The 22,913-nt window shown below is 36.6% G+C and overlaps 1 protein-coding gene across 2 annotated transcripts in view; it reads right to left on the bottom strand.

Moving 5' to 3' along the window:
- Window positions 1-22,913, bottom strand: part of FNIP1 (folliculin interacting protein 1) — a 160,421-nt gene that overhangs the window by 35,596 nt on the left and 101,912 nt on the right. For both annotated transcript variants that reach the window (XM_015140715.3, XM_015140713.3), the window contains 3 exons: window positions 21,242-21,327; window positions 3,037-3,183; window positions 1,395-1,564 (listed from right to left, as the gene is read on the bottom strand). In XM_015140715.3, coding sequence (XP_014996201.1) covers window positions 1,395-1,564; window positions 3,037-3,183; window positions 21,242-21,327 — 403 coding nt within the window. The remainder of the gene's footprint in view (window positions 1-1,394; window positions 1,565-3,036; window positions 3,184-21,241; window positions 21,328-22,913) is intronic.

Here is a 22,913-nt window from a genome sequence, read left to right on the forward strand (position 1 = left end):
AGGCGTTAGCCACTGCACCTGGCCATTGTTTTGTATTTTTAGTAGAGGCAGGGTTTCCCCATGTCGGCCAGGCTGGTTTCGAATTCCTGACCTCAAGTAATCCACCCACCTCAGCCTCCCAAAGTGCTAGGATTACAGGCGTGAGCCACCGCACCCAGCCCAAATTGTGTACTTTAAATATGTGTTGGGCCGGGTGTGATGGCTCACATCTGTAATCCCAGCACCTTGGGAGGCCAACGTGAGCAGATCGCTTGAGTCCAAGAGTTTGAGAGCAGCCTGGGGAACATGGCGAAACCCCATCTCTACAAAAAATGCAAAAACTAGCCTAGTGTGGTGGTATGCACCTGTAGTCCCAGCAACTTGGGTGACTAAGGTAGGGGGATCATTTGATCCCAGGGAGATTGGAGCTGCAGTGAGCCATGATCATGCCACTGTACTCCAGCCTTGGCAAGAGTGAGACTCCATTAAAAAAATGCATTTACTATATGTCAATTATAACTCAATAAAATGGAAGGGAATGGGGGAGGGAGCAAGGGAGAAAGCCAATAGGGAAGGAGGTTGGTTATATGAACTGATAAGCCATATGACAATCTACCTGGCAAGGTCAATCACCAGAGCAACCTAAGGAAAGTTACTACCCAATCACCAAAATGTTCTCATCTTACTCTTCTCCCATCATCTAACAGCAATAGAGTAGGAGCAGAAATAACTAGCAGCTACGTTTACCAGACAGTCTTAACCATTTTACATGTATTATCTCATTTAATTTTTACAACTTTTAAAGTATGTATCATCTATTATTATTCCCACTTTATGAATAAGGAAACTGTGATTCAAACGTGGTGTGCCTGACTCCACAGCCTGTGTCTTTAGCACTCTGCTATAATCCCTCCCTATTGCCTATGAACTTATCAACCACTTACTCTCCCCTCTTCCCCCACTTGTTTAGTGGTGTTTAACACTGAGGGAAACATTTTCCAAAATGACTCAGCAAGTGAACAAAAGTGGATCAACAGAAACCTCAGTGAACTGCTTCCCTCCTAACCAGATTTATTTTAGGTATCACAGGTGACTTTGTTGATTCATTCTTTCTTGCAAAGTACCTAACACAAAGTACAAAATCATAAAACACCCTGAAAATCTGGAGTTACTAGTAAACCAGCTATTAGCCTGCTCCTCTTGCCATACCTGCAGTTCTTCATCTATAAGGAATGATTTCAGGTCTAAGATGAGGATAGGATAAATTGCCAGACATGAAAGGACAAGCAAAGCAGAGATGCTTTAGAATGCAGGAGGTAAAGGCATTTTATTTATTTTTGGTTTTGCTATAAAAATATTACAGATAGCTACAAAACAAGTTTAATATATACTGTAACAGTTGTCAGATTACATACCCAGTTGTGCCCAAAGTGGGTTATATGGATGAGTCTTTGCCAACATGTCCACACTCTGAGAGGAATGCTTTTCTAAAAATATTTTTATAGGTGGCTGTCCATTTGGCATGACTGTTGGAACCCAGGCAAGATGATTAGTCAGAACTGCAGTAATGAGAGCTGGCAAGAATCTGAAAACAAAATACATCTGATCAAATTCCAATCTGCCTTCATGAAACCTTTATGTAGTGACAAAGTAAGCAAGAAGAGTATATATGTTCATGTGGCCAAATGGCACCAAAAAAAGCAGAGGAGAGTGGAAAGGATGAGTATATAACACCAGGATTAAAATGAAAGTTAATTGTTTCCGGTTGAGAAGGAGTTAAAAACTACTTAAAATAAAGGTAACATTCAAAAGAGCTATTGTAGATCATAAGTACAAAACAGAAATGCCCTTTTACTTCAAAAATTATGGATTCTTTTTCTTTTTTTTGAGATGTAGTCTCGCTCTGTTGCCCAGGCTGGAGTGCAGTGGCGCAATCTCAGCTCACTGCAAGCTCCGCCTCCCCAGTTCATGCCATTTTCCTGCCTCAGCCATCCGAGTAGCTGGGACTACAGGCACCCGCCACCACGCCCGGCTAATTTTTTATATTTTTAGTGGAGACGGGGTTTCATCCTGTTAGCCAGGATGGTCTTAGCCAGGATGGTCTCGATCTCCTGACCTCATGATCCACCCGCCTCGGCTTCCCAAAGTGCTGGGATTACAGGCGTGAGCCACCGTGCCAGGCCCATTATGGATTATTTTCAGTGTTTAATCACACAATTCATTACTGAATCAACCAGCAGGTCCTTACATTTCCAAATTACTGAATGGGAAAACGAGGCAAAGTATTGAGCAAACTCCGTCTATCATCAAAGAGAATAAAAACATCTGAATTACTCATCTGGATTCCAAAGACTTGAATAGTTAAAAGAAAACAGTATGATAAAACATCACACTGAAAATGCATCACTAAAATCCTAGCATTTCCTTACATGTTTTTTTTCGTTTGTTTATTTTTTTGAGACAGAGTCTGGCTCTGCCGCCCGGGCTAGAATGCAGTGGCATGATCTCGGCTCACTGTAAGCTCCACCTCCTGGATTCATGCCATTCTCCAGTCTCAGCCTCCCGGGTAACTGGGACTACAGGAGCCCACCACCACGCCTGGCTAATTATGTTTTTGTATTTTTAGTAGAGATGGGGTTTCACCGTATTAGCCAGGATGCTCTCGATCTCCTGACCGCATGATCCACCCACCTCGGCCTCCCGAAGTGCTGGGATTACAGGTGTGAGCCACCACGCCTGGCCATCCTTACATGTTTTCTACCTCTTTTCTATGAAATAAAACTATAAGTGGATACAATTCACAAAAAAATGGGCAGCCTCAGACAATTCTATGTCAGGAATTTTAATTACATAATTACAGACATTTTCACTGCTTTTCATTCATAAGGTTCTGTAATATTCTTCCATACCCTATCATTTAATTATTTTTTAGAATTCTGATTATTAATTTTGATTAATAATATAATTTCAAAGATAATGGATGATTCTTCCACATCTGTAATTGAGTTTGATTACAATACCTAGTTATAATAAATAAATAAATAAATAAATTCATACTGATTTTTGGAAGCATTTTCCATTAGAAAAGTGAACTCCTTCATGAAACGATAGCAAAGGTGGTTCTTTTCTGGAGTCCCCGACATCATTGTAAGCCAGACAGGTTCTCCAATTCGTGGCATCGTGTAAAGATTACAAATTGTTGTTCTAAAAAGAGGAAGACACATTATGAAATGTATAGTTCCCAGAGTTACATACTCTTAAAATAATTTTAAGTTTATGTTGCCAGCTTCGGCCTTACACCTAGATTATTAAAGCTTTTGAGAAAAGACAGTGGACCAAGTCCTTCCTTCCTTATCAACAACACAGTACCATGGGAAATAGTCTCAAAATATGTTGGTTCTGGTGTTGGCTCTCCCCACCAGTGACTGTGTGCCCCAGAGTAAATTATTTCCCTGCTTTAAGCATTTGTTTCCCATACCTGTAAAATGAAAGGATACCATGATAATTTCTAAAGCCCCTTCCAACTCCACATTTCTAAGGGGTATGCTGTACTTAAATATACTGCAAATAATCAACTACATATACAAAAGGAAAATATTCTAAATGAAGTAACGGCTTATCCATCTACCCACTCAAAACAACAGTTTATCTGCATCATTTTGTTGCCTATGCTAAGACTCTAGTAATGTTCTTCAGGACAGTGAGAACACTATACATACAAGCTATATTTTATGACTCTCTCAACCTTCTACAGTGTTTCCTTGAATCAACACAAGAAAAGATTATCACACAATTAGCATAGTGCTTTCTTAGCTGTCTCTTGGACTAATTTAGACAATAGTTAGTCCTGTGACTTATACTTTCTCCTGAAGGCTTCAAAGCATACTTTCAAGATGTTAATTATTTTCTTTTTACATCATTATCTATTTAGCAAAGCCCTATACATTTACTAGACTAAGCAACTCCTGCAAAGCCTTAGGCTTAAGAAACTAGTCAGTCTGGCAGAACTACAGAATGGTGCCCTACTTTCTACTCTTTAAAATAATGCTGTCTAGTAGAACCTGGCAATGATGGAAACCTGCACTGTCTGAAACAGTGTAGCCACTAGCTGTATGTGGTTACTGAACACATGACATGTGACCAGTATGATAAAGGAAGTGAATTTATTTTAATTAAGTTAAACAGCCACATGTGGCTGACAGCTGAGATTGTATTGTGCAATACTGCTCTCTGAGATTTCCACAAATTCTAATACCAACTTCAGTATAACTGTCTAACACCTAGGAGCCAAAAAAGAGAATAATTATCTTGCCTCTACAAGTTTTCTTGAATTTGAAACAATATAAACATGATGTATTACAATGGATAGAAACAACAAAAACAGGTCACTTTAATGAGCTCTCTGTAGAACATACAATCATTGCTAAGAATTTTAAAATAAATGCAAAGGTATATTATAGAGCAAATATGACTAGAATACAAACTAGGAATATATGAAAATGTTTGTTTTTAAAGCTTATTACAGGTGTCCAGATATGATGGAAAACTGAAGACAAATGTGTATCCTCTCTTCAGTTTCTGAGGCCCCAAATGAACACCACCTAAAGATTTGAAAACAGATAAACCAGTGCAACAAACAGAATTAGAGAGGAACCATCTGGGTGCGGTGGCTCACACCTGTAAACCCAGCTCTTTGGGAGACTGAGGCAGGAGGACTGCTTAAGCCCAGAGTTCAAAACTAGCCTGGGCAACATAGCGAGACTCTGTCTCTATTATTTAAAAAATAATTAATTAAAAAAAATTGCCAAGAAACTATTATTGAAAATTAAAATAGAGATTTCATGAAATTCTGGAAGACAAACATAGGGTGGAATTGTCACTGAAGTAGCAGAGTAGAGGAATTTATAAGGTCATAGTATCACAGACGGAGACATGGACAAAGGGGAGCTAATTTGCCCCACTAAAGCAAGAAGAGGCTCAAGACTCACAAATTTTGGGGAAAGTCATGACAGGAGCTGAGATACAGTACTGAAAATTGGGAGACTAATTCAAAGTCCATAAATGGTTGGCAGCTCCCTACCTCCTCTCCACTTCCCCAGAAAATGACTACAGATAGAAGAGAGCAGATATGGCAGTTGAATGGCCCAGAGGAATGACCTTTTCCAAACTCTTCCTGACATTTGTATCTTTCAGAGTATATAATCAGATATAGACTATATCTTGTAGTATTAAATCTTCATGGGATGGGGGGGGTGGTATGAGAGGAGCAAAGATTAGGGGAAAAATAACTAAATATGCTTCTTCAGGTAATGATAATTGAAAAACACTGAAAAACACTGCCCTGAGATGAAGGTCTCCAGTCAAAAGCCTGATTATGCACAGAATTCCTAACCTACAGTTTGTTATCTCATTCTCAACTACAGAGCACAAGCAAAAACACTGATATTTAGAGAAAGCCTCTAAGAAGAGAAAGAAACAACAACAGAAACACACACACACTCACCCATATAAAATGACTCCAGAGGAAAACAGAAATAATGCAAACAATGAAAGAAAACTTTTAAACAAAACTCTAATGTACATTAAAATTAAAGAATATGGCAGAGAATCTAATTTTCAAAGAAAAGGATTATCCAAAAATAAGAAAGCATCAAAAATTTGCTGAAATGAAAAAAAGCATAGAAGGGATAGAAAAACAAAACATTCACAACAAGAGAAGGAAAATATGAAAAAAAAGGAACACAGAACAATCCAGGAGTACCAATTTACCAATTTCTTTAAAAAAAAAAAAAAAAAAAGAATTCCAGAGAGAAAACAGAATGAATAGTAAAAGAAAGCAGAAAAATTACCAGAGCTGAAGAACATGATGGTGCCATAACAATACTGAGATGATAAAAGACCAAGGAACAGGTGTAAACTCATATATCATGTCAGAAAATAAATATGATCTAAAACTGATAAATCAGGAAACAGCAACATTATGTATACTTTTTAATAATACGGAGGTAAATAACAAGAAATAACTAATAGTTAAAAAGAGAACGTGTCTGGGAAAAATGGGGTGGGTAGGATAGGATTCATTTGTTTTTAATTATTAGACCTTTCAGAAATTTTTGTTTCTTAATCATGTGCATATACTTTTTGATTAAAAGAAACAATGTATAAATAAACAAATACGCTGATCATTTAAGAGTTTTTCATGAGTTTCTTCAACATATTACCGTCTACTATAAGTCTATGTGTCATGGGACAGAGCCAGATCACAAATACTGGTATTAGTGGTCCACTGAGGGCCTTTGCTTTACTATTTTAGTATTTTATTTGTTTAAAAGTATTACATATGCTATGGCCTCAGAGTGTTGTCAAGTATAAAGAAGGCAAAAAATTAACTACACAACAGTGCTTCTCACTATATACAACTCTACGTTGTTATCATTAACAATCTAGAAGTAATGCCCAGGTGCGGTGGCTCACGCCTGTAATCCCAGCACTTTGGGAGGTCTAGGTGGGCGGATCATCTGAGGTCGAGAGTTCAAGACCAGCCTGGCCAACATGGCAAAACCCCCTGTCTACTAAAAATACAAAAATTAGCTGGGTGTGGTGGTGAGTGCCTGTAATCCCAGCTACTCAGGAGGCTGAGGCACAAGAATCACTTGAACCCGGGAGGCGGAGGTTGCAGTGAGCTGAGATTGCACCACTTCACTTCAGCCTGGGCAACAGAGCAAGACTCCGTCTCAAAAAAAAAAAAAAATCTAGAAGTAATGGTTTATTCTAGAAATTATTTCTTTCTTCCTCACTAATAATTGTGCCCTATCATTCAATGGTAAGAAAAGCAAATACTTTCAGTAATCTGTCTCCTTATTTTTCCCAGTCTGTGCCCAGACAATGAAAGACTCTTTTAGTTGGGAGGAAACTGTGGGCATGATTTAGTTTTCTTTGATGTACCTAGGGTCTATGTAAAAATCTAAAGACTTCGTCTTTGTTAGGCAGCAATGTTAACTAAACATGCTTCCTGCTTCTCTAGCTTTCATGGTTTCTGTATACATGTAAATAATTTCCTTCCTCTTCTCAACTGCCCATAATTTACTAATCACTTGATCTCAAATAATCATTTACTTTAAAGATTATGTCATTGTTAATTTTAAATAATCCCTTAATTTAAGAAATACATTTATCTCTGTGTCCTCGGGGGATTGGTTCCAGAATTCCCATGGTTACCAAAATCCATGAATGCTCAAATCCCTTATGAAATGGCATCCTATTTGCATATAACCCATGTACATCCTCCTGTACTTAAAACCATCTCACTTTGGGAGGCCGAGGCGGGCAGATCACAAGGTCAGGAGATTGAGACCATCCTGGCTAACATGGTGAAAACCTGTCTCTACTAAAAATACAAAAAAAAAATTAGCTGGGCGTGGTGGCAGCCGCCTGTAGTCCCAGCTACTTGGGAGGCTGAGGCAGAAGAATGGCGTGAATCCAGGAGGCGGAGCTTGCAGTGGGCCGAGATTGCGCCACTGTACTCCAGCCTGGGCAACAGAGCGAAACTCCATCTTGAAAAAAACAAAAAACAAAAAAACCGCACCTCACCTCTAGATTATTTATAATACCAAATACAATGTAAATACTATGTTAATAATTGTTATACTGCGTTGGTTTTTTAATGTGTATTTTTTAAATTGCAGTTAATTTTTATTGTTTTTTCTTTTTCAACTATTTTGATCCGAGGTTGGCTGATCTGCAGATGTGGAACCCACAGATATAAAGGGCTGACTGCAGGTCTATTCTTATTATTTGGGGTAGTTATGTTCTATAAAGTCCATTCAAGCACTGAATTACCACTGAACCACTGCCCCTAAGAAAAATAAAACAGGTTCCTATGAGCCTCTGGTCACATTTTCATCAAACCCTCAATACATAACCTTGATGTGCCTCTCTGTTTAAGGACATCTTATCTGATGCTGTTGATTCACTAATATTAAATTCATGGCTGACAGCACCATAAATAATGTCTGAAGGAAGCTTATCTAATACATGTATTTTTTCTGTAAGGTAAATCACAATCTTCTTACACTGAGTATTAGTATTTCGGCACTACATTTGGAAGCCATTTTTAACAGCAAAGTCACTAACAAAAAGCACAAAAACGCAAAAAATTTGGCACTAAATAAAGGTCAAAAAAGTACATTTGTTAACAGTATGAGAGTTAAAACAAGAAGGCAGAGCATTAGACCCTGTTTGATCTAAACTAGGAACATGTGCCTATATACCTTATATAGGTATACCTCCTATTGAAAATTATAAAATATTATAAGAATATTTAATACAACTTTCATATTTGCACAGCAACTGAAGCAAAATAATCAAACAATACAAATGGAAAGGCACATAATCGTGACATATACTTTTATAGATTTTATAACTCACATGTTGTAAATTCCAGGCAATTTTGAAAAGTCTAAGTCTAGGTCATTTGTACTATCCAATACCATAGCAATTGACTCACAAGTATTTAATTAAAATTTTGAAAAATAAAAAAGTCTTTTAAAATCCAAGAGCAAGATCAGTATCCTGTTTGGAAGGAGTCTTACGACAGTATCTACTATTCTGGTAACCTCAGCTGGATCTATAATGACAGTGTTTCCTCAGAGCCCAACCAGAGACTTTTGGCCTTTACCACAAAGCTTGTGACTGCAGAAAAGAATTTGTCAATCCAATAGTATAATTAACTGCAAGTTCAAGGGCAAAGATTCACTGTCTTATACTAATGCCATAAGTGATACTCAAAAAGAATCCTGAAGGATTCTTTCAAGGAAATAAGCAAAAAGAACTATTGAAAACATATACTTACGATGTACCCACAAAATTTAAAATGTCTTGATTTCAATAAATAAAATAAAATGTCTTGATTTCAATAAAACATATTTATAATAATTCTGGTGTAAATAAAGTAAACTAAAACAACTTAAACCAGACAAGGCATGGTGGCTCATGCCTGTAATCCCAGTACTGTGGGTGGTTGAGGCAAGAGGATCCCTTGAGGACAGGAGTTCAGGATTAGCCTGGATTAACACAGTAACCCAATTACACAATACATTTGAAAAATATTAAAAAATACCACGGTTACAGTGAGCTATCCTCTGCCACTTCACTCCTGCCTAGGCAACAGAGTGAGACCCTCTCTCAAAAACAAAAACAATTTAAACTACAAAAATAAAAAATTACAAATCCTGATTATTCATTGCACATTTCTTTTCTATTAGTGGCATTATATCTACTTCAGGGGAAGCAAAACCCTTAAGAATCTTTTTTTTTTTTTTTTTGAGATGGAGTCTTGCTCTGCTGCCCAGGCTGGAGTGCAGTGGCACGATCTCAGCTCACTGCAACCTCTGCCTCCCAGGCTCCCAGGTTCAAGCAATTCTCCTGCCTCAGCCTCCCCAGTAGCTGGGACTACAGGCAGCCGCCACTGCCCAGCTAATTTTTGTATTTTTAGTAGAGACAGGGTTTAACCATGCTGGCCAGGCTGTTCTCAAACTCCTGACCTCAGATGATCCACTTTCCTCAGCCTCCCAAAGTGCTGGAATTTCAGGAGTGAGCCACCGCACCTGGCTCCTTAAGAATCTTTGAGTAAGCTTTCAAGCAATCCTGCCTCACTGGACTTAAAAAAAAAAAAATTCCAACTATAGATTAAATTTAGAAAAATACAAGGCTATAACTTTTCATAGTTCTCAACTACTACTTACATTCATAAGAGGCCTATTTTATAGGTAGAGAAACCACTCTAGTTGTGTGTGTGTGTGTGTGTGTGTGTGTGTGCGCGCGCGCGCACGCGCATGCGTTTGAATTGTGGTTAAGTTCAATCTTCCAGCTATGTAAATAGCACAGGCACTGTGGCACATGCACTGGGCTACAAGGGAATGTATACAGAGTAAAGCTGTCATAAACCATCAGGAATAATAAATAACCAATTTTACCCAACTGATACTATTTAGCTTATCAGGATATCAGGTTCAAAATGTCTTGATTTCAATAAAACATACAGACACCTTCCTTTGCATATACAATCACTCTTAAGAATCAGAAATTGCTCTTAATTTCAATACAAAACTGCTCTCAAATGCTGACTCTGACATCCCTGCTAGGAGTTGAACAGCAATTGTGTAAGACAAGGATTATAGTTCCATTACAGTAGCACAGAAGATACAATTTGGTAATTTTTCTCCTTGAAAAGAGTTTTGTTCTTTTTTTAAAGAGATGTGGTCTCACTCTATCACCCAGGCTGAAGTGTAGTGGCACAATCACAACTCACTGCAACCTTGAATACCTAGTCTCAACCAATCCTGCCAAGCCTCAGCCTCCTAAGTAGCTGAGACTACAGGCACATGCCACTTGAGCTGGCTACTTTGAAAATTTTTACTTTATAGAGATGAGGTCTTTTTTTTTTTTACTTTAAATTTTGTGGGTACATTGTAAGTATATAAATTATGGGGTACAATGTGTAATAATCATATCAGGATAAATGGGGTATCCACCATCTCAAGCATATATCCTTTGTTACCAACAATCCAATCATACCCTTTTAGTTTCTTTTAAATGTACAATTAAATTACTATTGACTATAGTCACCCTGTTGTGCCATTAACAGACACAGGGTCTTGCTTTTTTGGCCCAGGCTGGTCTCAAAACTCCAAGCAATCGTCTCACCATGGCCTCCCAAAGTACTGCAATTACAGGCATGCGCCACCAAGCTCAGCCCTTGAATAAAGTTTAAGCCAGTTATTTCCAAAAGAGTTTGTGAAATATAGATGCTAGCCCCATACCTACTGATTCACACTCCAGGAGTTTGGGAAACAGTTTTCATTATACTTCTCTAGTGACAGCAGTACCTGAATGGATTTTTTTTTTCTTTAAAAAAAAAAAAAGCATAGGTTTACTATGTAATTTAAATTCCAAAGAAAAGTCTAGATCCATTTAGGTTGTGGTTTGTTTGGCTCTTTTTCTTTTTTGAGACACAGTCTTGTTCTGTCACCCAGGCTAGAGTGTAATGGCGCAATCTCGGCTCACTGCAACCTCTGCATCCCAGATTCAACTGATCCTCATGCCTCAGCCTCCCCAGTAGCTGGGTTTACAGGCATGCACCACCAAGCCTGGCTAATTTTTGTATTGTTTGTAGATACAGAGTTTCACTATGTTGCCCAGGCTGGTCTTGAACACCTGGATTCAAACGATCCACCTATCTTGGCCTCACAAAGTGCTGGGATTACAGGCATGAGCTACTACACCTGGCCCAATTTCAGTTTTTAACAACAAAGTTTTAAATCTTACTTCAATTCAATGTGTCCTTACATTAAAATATTGATTTAAAAATATTTGAACTTCCAATTTCAGCTTTGACCTGGAAAGAGCTTGGAAGTCATTATTCTTGTTCTTAGAACAAGGAAAAAAACTGAAGGAACTGAAAAATCAATGACTTTTCTTAGTTACATCACCGAACTGAGGACAGAGGGAAAACCATCACCCTGAAAACTGAAAAAAATGGGTAAATACAGTGAATGACAACTGAGATCAACTTACCTGAAGCAGAAGCCTTTGGAACCAATAACCAGTAGGAGCACTTAAATAGTAATTGACTAACTGATGAAGATTGAGTGTGAATTCCTCTCAATGACAAAAACTCCTAGGGGCCTAGTCTTAGGGAGACCTCCCCCACTTTCATGGGGTACTACCAGATTTTCATGGTGAAAATCGGAGAAACATCTGGCTATGTTTTGGACAGAGGTAGTGACAAAGTAACAGTTTTGAAATATTCCTAGAGCATTCTCCAAATAAAACTATTTTACCAGAGCCTTATCTAACTTGAGAGAGGAGCAGCCTTCCTGGCTGGCCTCTGAAAGGAAAAAAAGGCGGCAGGGAGAGGGATGGCTAAGAAATACTTCCAAAGGTCACATCCCGGAAATTCAGACTAAAAAAAAACAAAATCAGATTTAATTATAAGATTACAGAACATTTCCCCCTCTTCTCTCCAACACCTTACTTCCATATCAATATGGCTCCAGTGTAACAAATGCAGATTACAACTAAAAGAGCTGTAGGACACAGAATTTATTCAAAGTAGTTCCTGGGGAAAACAAAAGAAAGAGGAGTTTAAAATTTAAAAAAAAAAAAAAAAAGGAAACCATGGGAAATCGAAGCTTCTGGCACCTACAACTAACGCTACAGCAAACATTAAACACATCTAAGGTTCCTTTGCTAGGTTAATATAAAACTTCATACTAAAATCTTATTAAACTCAGTTCCTATATCCTAACACATCATATATAGCTATCAACAAAAAATTGGAAAGCAACAAAAACTAGTCTGAACAGACAAAGTAGGCATCAAAATCAAACTCAAATTTGCCAAAGATTTTAGAATTATCAGAATGGGAATTGAAAATTATGATAAATATGTTTATTTTATATAATATATATTATGATTACTGTTGCTCTAATGTTTACAACAGACAACATGCAACACCAGATGAGCATGGAACAGAGAGATGGAAAGCCAAAAAATCAAAAGGAAATGCTAGCAATTAAAAAAAAAAAAAACAGGAGCAGGAATAAAGAATGCTTTTGATAGGCACATCAGCAGACTGGACATGACCAAGGAAACAATCAATGAGCTTGAAGGTATGTCAATAAAAACTCCCAAACTGAAAAGCCAAGAGAATAAAGGATAAAAAATAATATCCAGGAACTGTGGTATAATTACAAAAATATACATGTAATACTACAAAATGGAGAAGTAAAATATATGAATAATAGCTTAGAATTTAAAAAAAATTACTAACAGACAACAAACCATAGATGCAGGAGGCTCACAGAACACCAAGCAGGATAAATACCAACAAATCTACTCCTATATATATCATACTCAAACTGCAGAAAACCAAAGACAAAAATCTTAATAGAAGTAAGAAGGACAAAAACAACCTTACCTATAGAAGAGTAAGAACTGCATTAGAGTTCTTGTTAGAAACTATGCAAACAAAGAGACTAGGGAAAAATGGTTAAAACATTGAAAGAAAAACAATAGAATTCTGTATCCAGCAAAATAATTCAAAAGGAAAAGAGAAAGACTTCCTCAGACAAAAACTGAGAGATTTGATGGCAGAAAAAATGATATTTAAGATACATTAAAAAATATTTTTCAGAGAAAACAGGTTAGAAACGCAAATCTACATAAAAAGAGTATTTGAAAAGTAATAAATGTAAAATAAAGTATTTCATTTTCCTTATCCTAAACTGACTTAATAGAAAAATAATTGTTTAGGGTAATAAAAATGACAACATATTGAACGATCATAGCTAATGGAAAACTAAATTGAATGACAGCAATGTTACAAGGGATGTGATGTGAGGGAAAATTGGAATATTTTGTTATGAAGTATGTGCACTCCCTGTGAAGCAGTACAGGGAAAATTAGTAAGGATATAATAGAGTTGAACAGTACCATCAGTCAACTGAATCTAATTAACATTTATACAATACCTCATCCAAAAACAGGATAATACACAATCTTCCCATGCTGACAGGGAACATTTGCCAAAATGGACCACATTCTAGGCCATAAGGCACACCTTAGCAAATTTAAAATAATAGAAATCATACAATGTATATTCTCAAATCACAATGAAACTAGAAATCAGTAGGAAAAAGATAACTGGAAAATCCCCTAATACTTGGAGATTGAACAACATGCATCTAAATAACACATAAGTCAAAGAAGACATTGTGAAAGAAATTTTAAAGTATTTTGAACTAAATGTAAATTCAACTTATCAATTCTTGTGAATGCAGCAAAAGGAGTGCTTAAAGGGAAATTAATAGTATTGAATACATATATCAGAAAAGAAGATCTAAAATTAACGATCTAAGCTTTAATCTTAGGAAACTAGACAAACAGCAGCATAAAACTAAAGCATTCAAGAGATAAGGAATAGTAAAATCTAGAGCAGAAATTATTGTAATTGAACAGAAAATCAAGAGAGAATATCAACAAAACCAAAAGCTGGTTCTCTGAAAAGATCAGTAAAATTTTTAAGCCTTTATCCAGGAAACTAAAAAAAAAAACACAAAAAGAAACAAATTATAAATATCAGAAACAAAAAGAGGGGTATCACTACAGATACAATGAAAATTAAAAGGAGAATTAAGGGATTATATGAACAAGTCTATGCCCACAAATTTAGATGAAATGAACCAATTTTTTGAAAAACACGCACTGCCAAAACTCACAGAAGGTGAAACAGGTAACTTGAATAGCCTATGTCTACTTAAAAATTGAATCAATAATTATCTACTCCTGGCAAACAAAGAATAGAGGGGAACTACCTCAACCTGAAAGAATATCTACAAGAAACCTACAGCTAACATCATACTTATGGTGAGAGACAGGATGTTTTTCCCCTGCGACTGGGAGCAAGGTCAAGATGTGTCCTCTCACAACTCTCATTCAATATCATACTGGAAGTTATAGCTAGGGCCGTAAGAAAGACACAAAGATAGAAAAAAGAGGGAAGGAAGGAAAGAAGGAAGACAGAAAAAGTATACATGTGGAAAGGAAATAAAACTATTTATAGAAGACTTGATTTTCTATATAAAAAGTTTCAAAGAATCAACCAAAAGAAAACAAAAACTGCTGGAACTAATAAATGATTATAATGAGGTTGCAGAAAACAATGTAAATATACAAAAGTCAACTGCTTTCCTGTAGACCAGCAATGAACAACTGAAATGTGAAATTAAAAACAATACCATTTACATTAGGTTCCTTCCCCCTGCCCCCCCAAAAAACAAGTATAAATCTAAGAAAATATATACAGAGTCTATATGAGGAAAACTACAAAATTCTGTTGAAAGGAATCAGACGATCTAAATAAATGGGAAGAATTTCCATGATAATGCATAGGAAGACTCTATTGTTAAAATGTCAGTTCTTCCCAATTTGATCCATAGATTCAACACAATCCCAGTCAGAATCCCAGCAAGTTATTTTGTGGACACCTACAAACTGATGTTAAAGTTTATATAGAAACAAAAAAGACCCAGAATAATCAACATAATACTTAAGAATAAAAACAAAGTTGGAGGACTGTTACTACTGAACTTCAAGATTTACTCTAAAGATACAGTAATTAAGATAGCATGGGGATTGGGAAATAAAGGAGATGCTGGTCTAAGGACACAGAATTTGGCATGGGGGCTCATGCATGTAATCCCAGTACTCTGGGAGGCCAAGGTGGGCAGATTGCTTGAGGCCAGGAGTTTGAGACCAGTCTGGCCAACATAACAAAATCCTGCCTCTACTAAAAATACAAAAATTAGCCAAGTGTGGTGGCACACACCTGTAGTCCCATCAACTTGGGAAGCTGGGGCATGACAATCACTTGAACCCGGGAGGTGGAGGTTGTAGTGAACCAAAATTGCACCACTGTACTCCAGCCTGGAGGACAGAGTGAGACTGTCTTAAAACAAAAAAACAAAAAAGCAAAAAAACAAAAAACGAAAAAAATTTCAGGGCTCAAGAGATCTATTACACATCATGGCAACTACAGTTAATAATAATACTATATACTGGAATATTGCTAAGACAGTAGATTTTAGGTCTTTTTAATGACAAAAATGATAATTACGTGAGGTAACGGATACGTTAAATAGCTTGACTGAGCCATTCCACATGTGTACACATATCAAAACATCATTTTATACACTGTAAAGATACACCATTTTTACCTGTCAACTAAAAAAACAACAAAAGCAAGGTAATGGCCAAATATATATACATAGTCACAGAGATCAACAGAACAGAACAGAACAGAACAGGGAGCCCCCAAACAGACTCACACAACTAGAGTATAAACTGATCTTTGACAAAGGAGCAAAGGTAATTCAATTGAGAAAAGAAAGTATTTTCAGCAAATGGTGCTGCAACGACTGGACATCCACATGTAAAAGCATGAATCTAGACAAAGACCTTACAGTTTTCATAAAATTAATTCATAATGGATCATAGTTATAAGCATAAAATGCAAAACTATAAAGTAGACAGAAAATTACACTGGAGAAAATCTAAATGACCTTGGGTTAGGTGATGAATTTTTAGATATAGCACCAAATACTATACAAGAAAGAAAAATTGTTAAGTCGGACTGCATTAAAATTAAAAACTGCTCTGTGAAAGACACTGTTATAAGAATAAGAAGCCACAAACTGGTAAAAAGTATTTTCTTTAATCTGACAAAGAACTGGTATCCAAAACAAAACAAAACAACAACAAGAATCTTCAAAACTCAACAATAAGAAAAAAAAGGCCAACTTAAAAAGGACAAAAAACCCAAACAGACACCTCACCAAAAAAGATACACAGACAGCAAATAAGCATTTGAAAAGATGCTCAACATATGCCATTAGGAAACTTCAAATTAAAACAATAATGATACATCACTACCTGACTCTTTGGAGAGCAACAGCAACTCTAGTTGCTGGTGGGAATGCAAAATGGTACAGTCATTTTGGATGACAGTTTGATCATTTCTTACACAGCTAAACACAATTTTTACATAATATCCAGCAATCATGCTCCTATGTATTTTTCCAACTGAGTTGAAAACATGTCGACATAAAACCCCAAACATGAATATTTATAGCAGTATTATTCATAATCACCAAAAGCTATAAGTAAGATATCTTTCAATAGGTGAATGAAAATGAATAAACAAACTGGATTACATCTATATAACGGAATATCACTCGGTGATGAAAAGAAATCAGCTATTAGGTAAAAACAAAAGCAATAACACCACCACTACCAAGGAAGAATCTTATGAAAGACTGGCTGAGTGAAAGAAGCCAGTCTGAAAAGTCCACATAGTATATGATTTCAAGCATACAACCTTCTGGAATTGACAACCATATAGAGACAGTAAAGAAATAAAGAGAACAGTGGTTGTCAGCAGTTAGTGAGTAGGGATAAACAGGTAAAGCACAGGGGATTCTTAGGGTGGTGAAACTATTCTATATGATAACTATAATTGTGTATATGACATCATACATTTAATAAAAACCATAGAACTATACAACAGAGTAAACTTTAAGGTAAATTTTGGTCTTTGGTTAATAATACTGTATTAACATTAGTTCACTGGTTTTAACAAATATATCATACTAATGTAATACATTAATAACTGAGGCCGGGTGTGGTGGCTCACACCTATAATCCCAGCACTTTGGGAGGTCAAGGCACACAGATCACTTGACACCAGGAGTTTGACACCAGTCTGGCCAACATAGTGAAACCTCGTCTCTATTTAAAATATAAAAATTAGCTGGGTGTGGTAGTGCAGGCTTATAAACCTAGCTATTCAGGAGGCTGAGGCACATAATCGCTTGAACCCTGGAAGGCAGAGGCTGCAGTGAGTTGAGATCATGCCACTGCACTCCAGCCTGGGCCACAGAGTGAGACACTGACTCAAATAAATAAATAAAGCATTAACTGGGAAAACTGTAGGTTGTGGGAGAGCTATATGAAAAAACTACTATTTGCTCAATTTGTCTGTAGATCTGAAACTGTTCAAATTAAGTCTATTCATTGTGTGCGTGGGCGTGGGCGTGCACAAACGCATGCATCAAACTGGGAAAATAAAGTTACTTACAGCTATTTATACTCTTAACTGATAATAGACTGGCCAAGAACTACAGAATCTAAGAGATAGGCATGTCTTAGAATTTACCATTTAGTTACTGTTTCGTTTTGCTGTCCCCTACTCCCACTCACAACATTCCAGAAGAAAAGAAAGAAGAGATAGTCATTATTCAGCCTGTGCAGGGCTAGCTCTTCAGACACAAACATGGATAGTATCAGAAGATGCACAAAAATCAGACTGCACTACAAATTAAAAAAGAATAAGGTCTAGATTAATGGCTATAAATCACCAACTCCTAAAACAGAAGTACAAACTAATAATCTTCAGAGGCCCAGCAGGAATAAACTTATACAATATATGGGTTAATACAACTGACTGAGAGAGATAAAGCCTAAAGAAAGCTTATTTGGCCTACAGGCCTAAAGGTTCAAATGTTTATTTAAAAAACGCAGTAGTCACATAAAATGTCTGCTGGCTGGCTAGAATTCCACCACCTACAATTTACCTGCTTTCAAAAATTATGTTCAACATTGAGAAAACAGAAAACCACTTATCTTGAGCTTAATATGGGCTTCTTTTTTCTCAACTGTAGAATACTTACTGAAATATCAAATCAATGGTGAGGATATGTATCCTAGGCAGGCCTAAACCATTAACATTTGGTTTAAGCAACTTCGTATAATTTACTTCCTAAATCATAAAGGAGATACCTAAACATTTATATTAAAACAATACAACTCAAAGAAATTCTCATCTCAAGCAAATAATCCTGATGTTAAAATTATTTCTATCTTACATTCGTAAAATCATCCAATTTCGTGTTTTCACATAACTTCCAGAAACACACAAACAGGGCTATACAAATTGAGAAGTTATGAAGCCAAAGTAGACTACACATTGGACAGCTCATAAAAATTGCTCTAAATTTCCTCTGCAAATGTATTTGATTTCTGCTATTCTTCATCTATAAGAAACATTTATATAACATTTTTATTTAATCATGAATGGCACCCAAAATGTGATAATCTCAACCTTTAAGGTTTAAGTACGAAGAAATGAAATTGTGAATAACTTTGCATATAATTCAGATATAAAGAGTGAAGATGCCAGTGAACAAAAAAAAAAACACACTGATTACTGTATCACTAGAGTTTGTGTCCCAAAATGAAAAAGTTTTAGAGATTGATTTCAAAACAATGTGAATATGCTTAACACTACTGACCTGTACACTTAAAAAATGATTTATAAAGCTAAATCTAATGTTATAGATTTTTTACAATAAAAATATTAAATTGTTATTTGTTAGCATGCTTCATATAATAAAAAAAAGCCTAAAATTAACGTTAAAATAAAATTAATATATGGCAGAAATATCATCTCAAATATAGTTTTTGCCTGTACAAATTATTTCTTTCTAATACCAAAAAATAACATAAGTTGAAATTAAATCCTGTTTCTCTCTACATTTCCCCTAACCACTGAGTTTACTGTACAGAACAGTAAGACATATTTAACTAGCTTTTCATGTCTTTTATCCTAAACATTATGATGCATAAACCAAATGAATGAGTAGACATTATTCTCTTTCTCAATAATTGAGTTAAGTAAATGATTATTATACAATAGTCATAAAGTAAATTTCTTCAATTTAAATCTACCACTCTTTAGCTCAGTTTTTAAAAAAGTTTTATATATTTTAAAAGTTTTAAAATTTTATGTATATGTATGGCATGCCTACAGTTTCATCATAGCAATCCTGCAGTTTCACAAGCTAAAACAGCCTTTCACTCCAAGATGTGACGGTCCATTTAAACAAACAACAATCTAGAAGATCCCTGCCCCAGTAAGAGACCACAGAGTTGTCAGTTAAAAAAATATTTGGTTTTTCTAAAAGTAAGGTACATAGACTACTGGTAACAATAAAATTTACACAGTGGTACACAGTGTACATAATGTGGTATATAAATACACATTTATTATTACTATCATTGTTGAGACAGGGTCTCACTATGTTGCCCAGGCTAGTCTCAAACTCGTGAGCTCAAGCAATCTAACCACCTTGGCCTCCCAAAGTACTGGGATTACAGGCACATACCAATACGCCCTGCCCAGATACACATTTTTAATTTTAGTTACTATAAATTTATTTTTATAGCTAGTTTTATTATGGTAAAGCATATTGTTTCCCTATCTAGGATAATAAAGTTTCATGTTGAAATAAATTTATTTAGGTATAAAAGATGATCAAATTTAAAGAGAAACACTAAATTTAAAAAGTATACATGATACATAAATTTGGCAAAATTGTTAAGATATGATATAAGTAACGTAAGTTGGGAAGCACTGCTGTAGGTTATGTTTACCATAGGCCAAGTGTGGTGGCTCATGCCTGTAATCCCAGCACTTTGGGAGGCCAAAGCAGGCGGATCATTTGAGGTCAGGAGTTTGAGACCAGCCTGGCCAACACGGTGAAACCCCATCTCTACTAAAAATAAAAAAAAATTAGCCAGGCATGGTGGCATGCGTCTGTAATCCCAGCTACTGGGGAGGGTGAGGCAGGAGAATTGCTTGAACCCGGGAGGCAGAGGCTGCAGTGAGGCAAGATCACGTCACTGCGCTCCAGCCTGGGTGACAGAGCAAGACTCCACCTCAAAAAAAGAAGAAAAGAATGGTGCCACTAATGTCAAGCATTCTGCTAAGCACCTTACACACACAATCTCATTTGATCCTTATAACAATCTATTAGATTATTACTAAATTGAATTTACCTATTTTATACTAGAAAACTAGGGGTCAAAAATGCTAATGCACTTGCCCAAGATCACCAGAGGTAGTAAATGACAGAGCCAGGGTTAAAACCCACATCTGTCTGACAGATTCTAGAGTCTTAGTTTTCACTCCCTGTGCTATACTATCTCTTTAGTCTAACGGAGGAAAGATTGAGAAAATGAAGTAGACCTAAACCAAACCTCTTGTCAAGGGAGACATACCAGTCAGTTAGTATAATTCCCAACATAAGATCATTTGTAATATGTATGTTTGTCACATAGTTAGAAGACAGCTACAGTAGTTGTTGGGACTTCAGGTACAAGCTTTGTTGAGCCAGAAAACCCTGGCAGAAGGACTATTCACTGTGCCATATCTAGAGAAACGATCAAGCAACAAAGCCATTTAGAATATCAAGTTCATGTTCCTTATATCCATATATCCTTGTATCTCCTGTATTCAAGAACATCTGATTACTACCACTGGTTAAATACCACTTAACAGTCCCGACATCTAGGATCCCAAGAGAGAACAAAGCATACTTTTGCTAGAACAAGGGTCTTTCCTGGTCATATTTGCTTGTCAAATGGCCCAATACTGAAAAACATACCACTGACGGCTCTCAATGTGCTTGACTCTCAAGCACATTTGAGATGTAATAACATAGAAGCCAATGGTCTACTGAATTACACCATCATATGACTATAGGACAAAGAAATTAAATTTTATTAGAACAAATTAAAGAAAAGAAATAAATCTTCCTGTGTACACTATGAATTACTGCGTTATGGAAAGCTGGGGAATATGTACCTGAATTCATTTAGGGCATCAACTATTCGATTATATGCCAAACTCCTCTGACTGGCATCAGCTGATCTCCGGCTCATTTTCATAGCCTTGAAAACAATCATTAAGATAGTTAATTCTTATGTTAATCATGAGCAAAACATGGAAAAAGGAGTCTTTTTTAGACAGAGTCACATATTTATACAACGCTCTACCAAAATTCTTATCGAGAAAGAAATAAAGAAGGTAAATGCATTTATTGTGGCTTTTTCTTCTACACATTTGGTAATTAATGAATGGTTGAACAAAATTCAAAATTTTCAACTGTTTTCAATCTCTTATCTTTAAAACTGCAGACGACTGTCAACACATAAAAAAACTGATATTGACAGTTTCTGGGTTATAAAAAAACTTATTTTTCCCAAACAGAACAAGACATAATAACAACAACTCAATAACAACAACTCAGTAACAACAACTCATGGTTTTACGCTTATATTTCACAGATAACACTTCTATTAACTCTTTTTTTTTTTTTTTTTTCTGACAGCGTCTCACTCTGTCGCCCAGGCTGGAGTGCAATGGTGCAATCTCAGCTCACTGCAACCTCTGCTGCCTGGGTTCAAGCAATTTTCCTGCCTTAGCCTCCCAAGTAGCTGGGATTACAGGCGCCTGCCACCACACCTGGCTAATTTTTATAATTTTAGTAGAGACGGGGTTTCACCATGTTGGCCAGGCTGGTCTTAAACTCCTGACCTCGTGATCCACCCACCTCAGCCTCACAAAGTGCTGGGGTTATAGGCGTGAGCCACCGCACCCAGCCCTGTTAACTCTTTTCTAAAGATTTGCCCAGCCTAGCCAACATGGCAAAATCCTGTCTATACTAAAAATATGAAAATTAGCCAGATGTGGTGACACACGCCTGTAATCCCAGCTACGAAGGCGGCTGAGGCATGAGAATCGCTTGAATCCAGGAGTCTGAGGTTGCAGTGAGTCGAGATCATGCCACTGCACTCCAGCCTGGGTGATGGAGTAAGACTGTCTCGGGGGAAAAAAAAAAAGGAATATAAAGATTCTACAGTAAGATATCTAAAGATAATAGCAATATTTGCTTTTTTTTTTTTTAGACAGAGTCCCCCTCTGTTGCCAGGCTGGAGTGCAGTGGTGGTGCAATCTTGGCTCACTGCAACCTCTGCCTCCCGGGTTCAAGCGATTCTCCTGCCTCAGCCTCCCGAGTAGCTGGGACTACAAGTGCATGCCACCATGCCCCGTTTTTGTCTTTTTAGTAGACACGGGGTTTCACCATGTTGGCCAAGATGGTCTTGATCTCTTGACCTCGTGATCTGCTCACCTCGGCCTCCCAAAATGCTGGGGTTATAGGCATGAGCCACCATGCCCAGCCAATATTTGCTTTCTTAAAATACATTTAGCCAAGGTTGAAAAGCCTTAATCTAGGTAGACAAAAAGGGGATCAGGATTAGGATATGGAGGTCAAAAAGAATTTAATCTTTTATACTTTTTCAAAGAGAATTGAATTCTGTATTCTTTATGTAATTACAAAGTGATTAAATATTGTTTAAAAAACACAATTAAGATGTCAGCCTACTTCAGGCCAGAAATCATGTTCCTGTACACCCGAAAGCTTCAGAGGGTAAAAGTAAAACATACTTCATGTTTTTTCAAACTGTTAAGATAC

Source organism: Macaca mulatta, chromosome 6 (assembly GCF_049350105.2).
Source record: "Macaca mulatta isolate MMU2019108-1 chromosome 6, T2T-MMU8v2.0, whole genome shotgun sequence".
Classification (NCBI taxonomy): Eukaryota; Metazoa; Chordata; class Mammalia; order Primates; family Cercopithecidae; genus Macaca; species Macaca mulatta.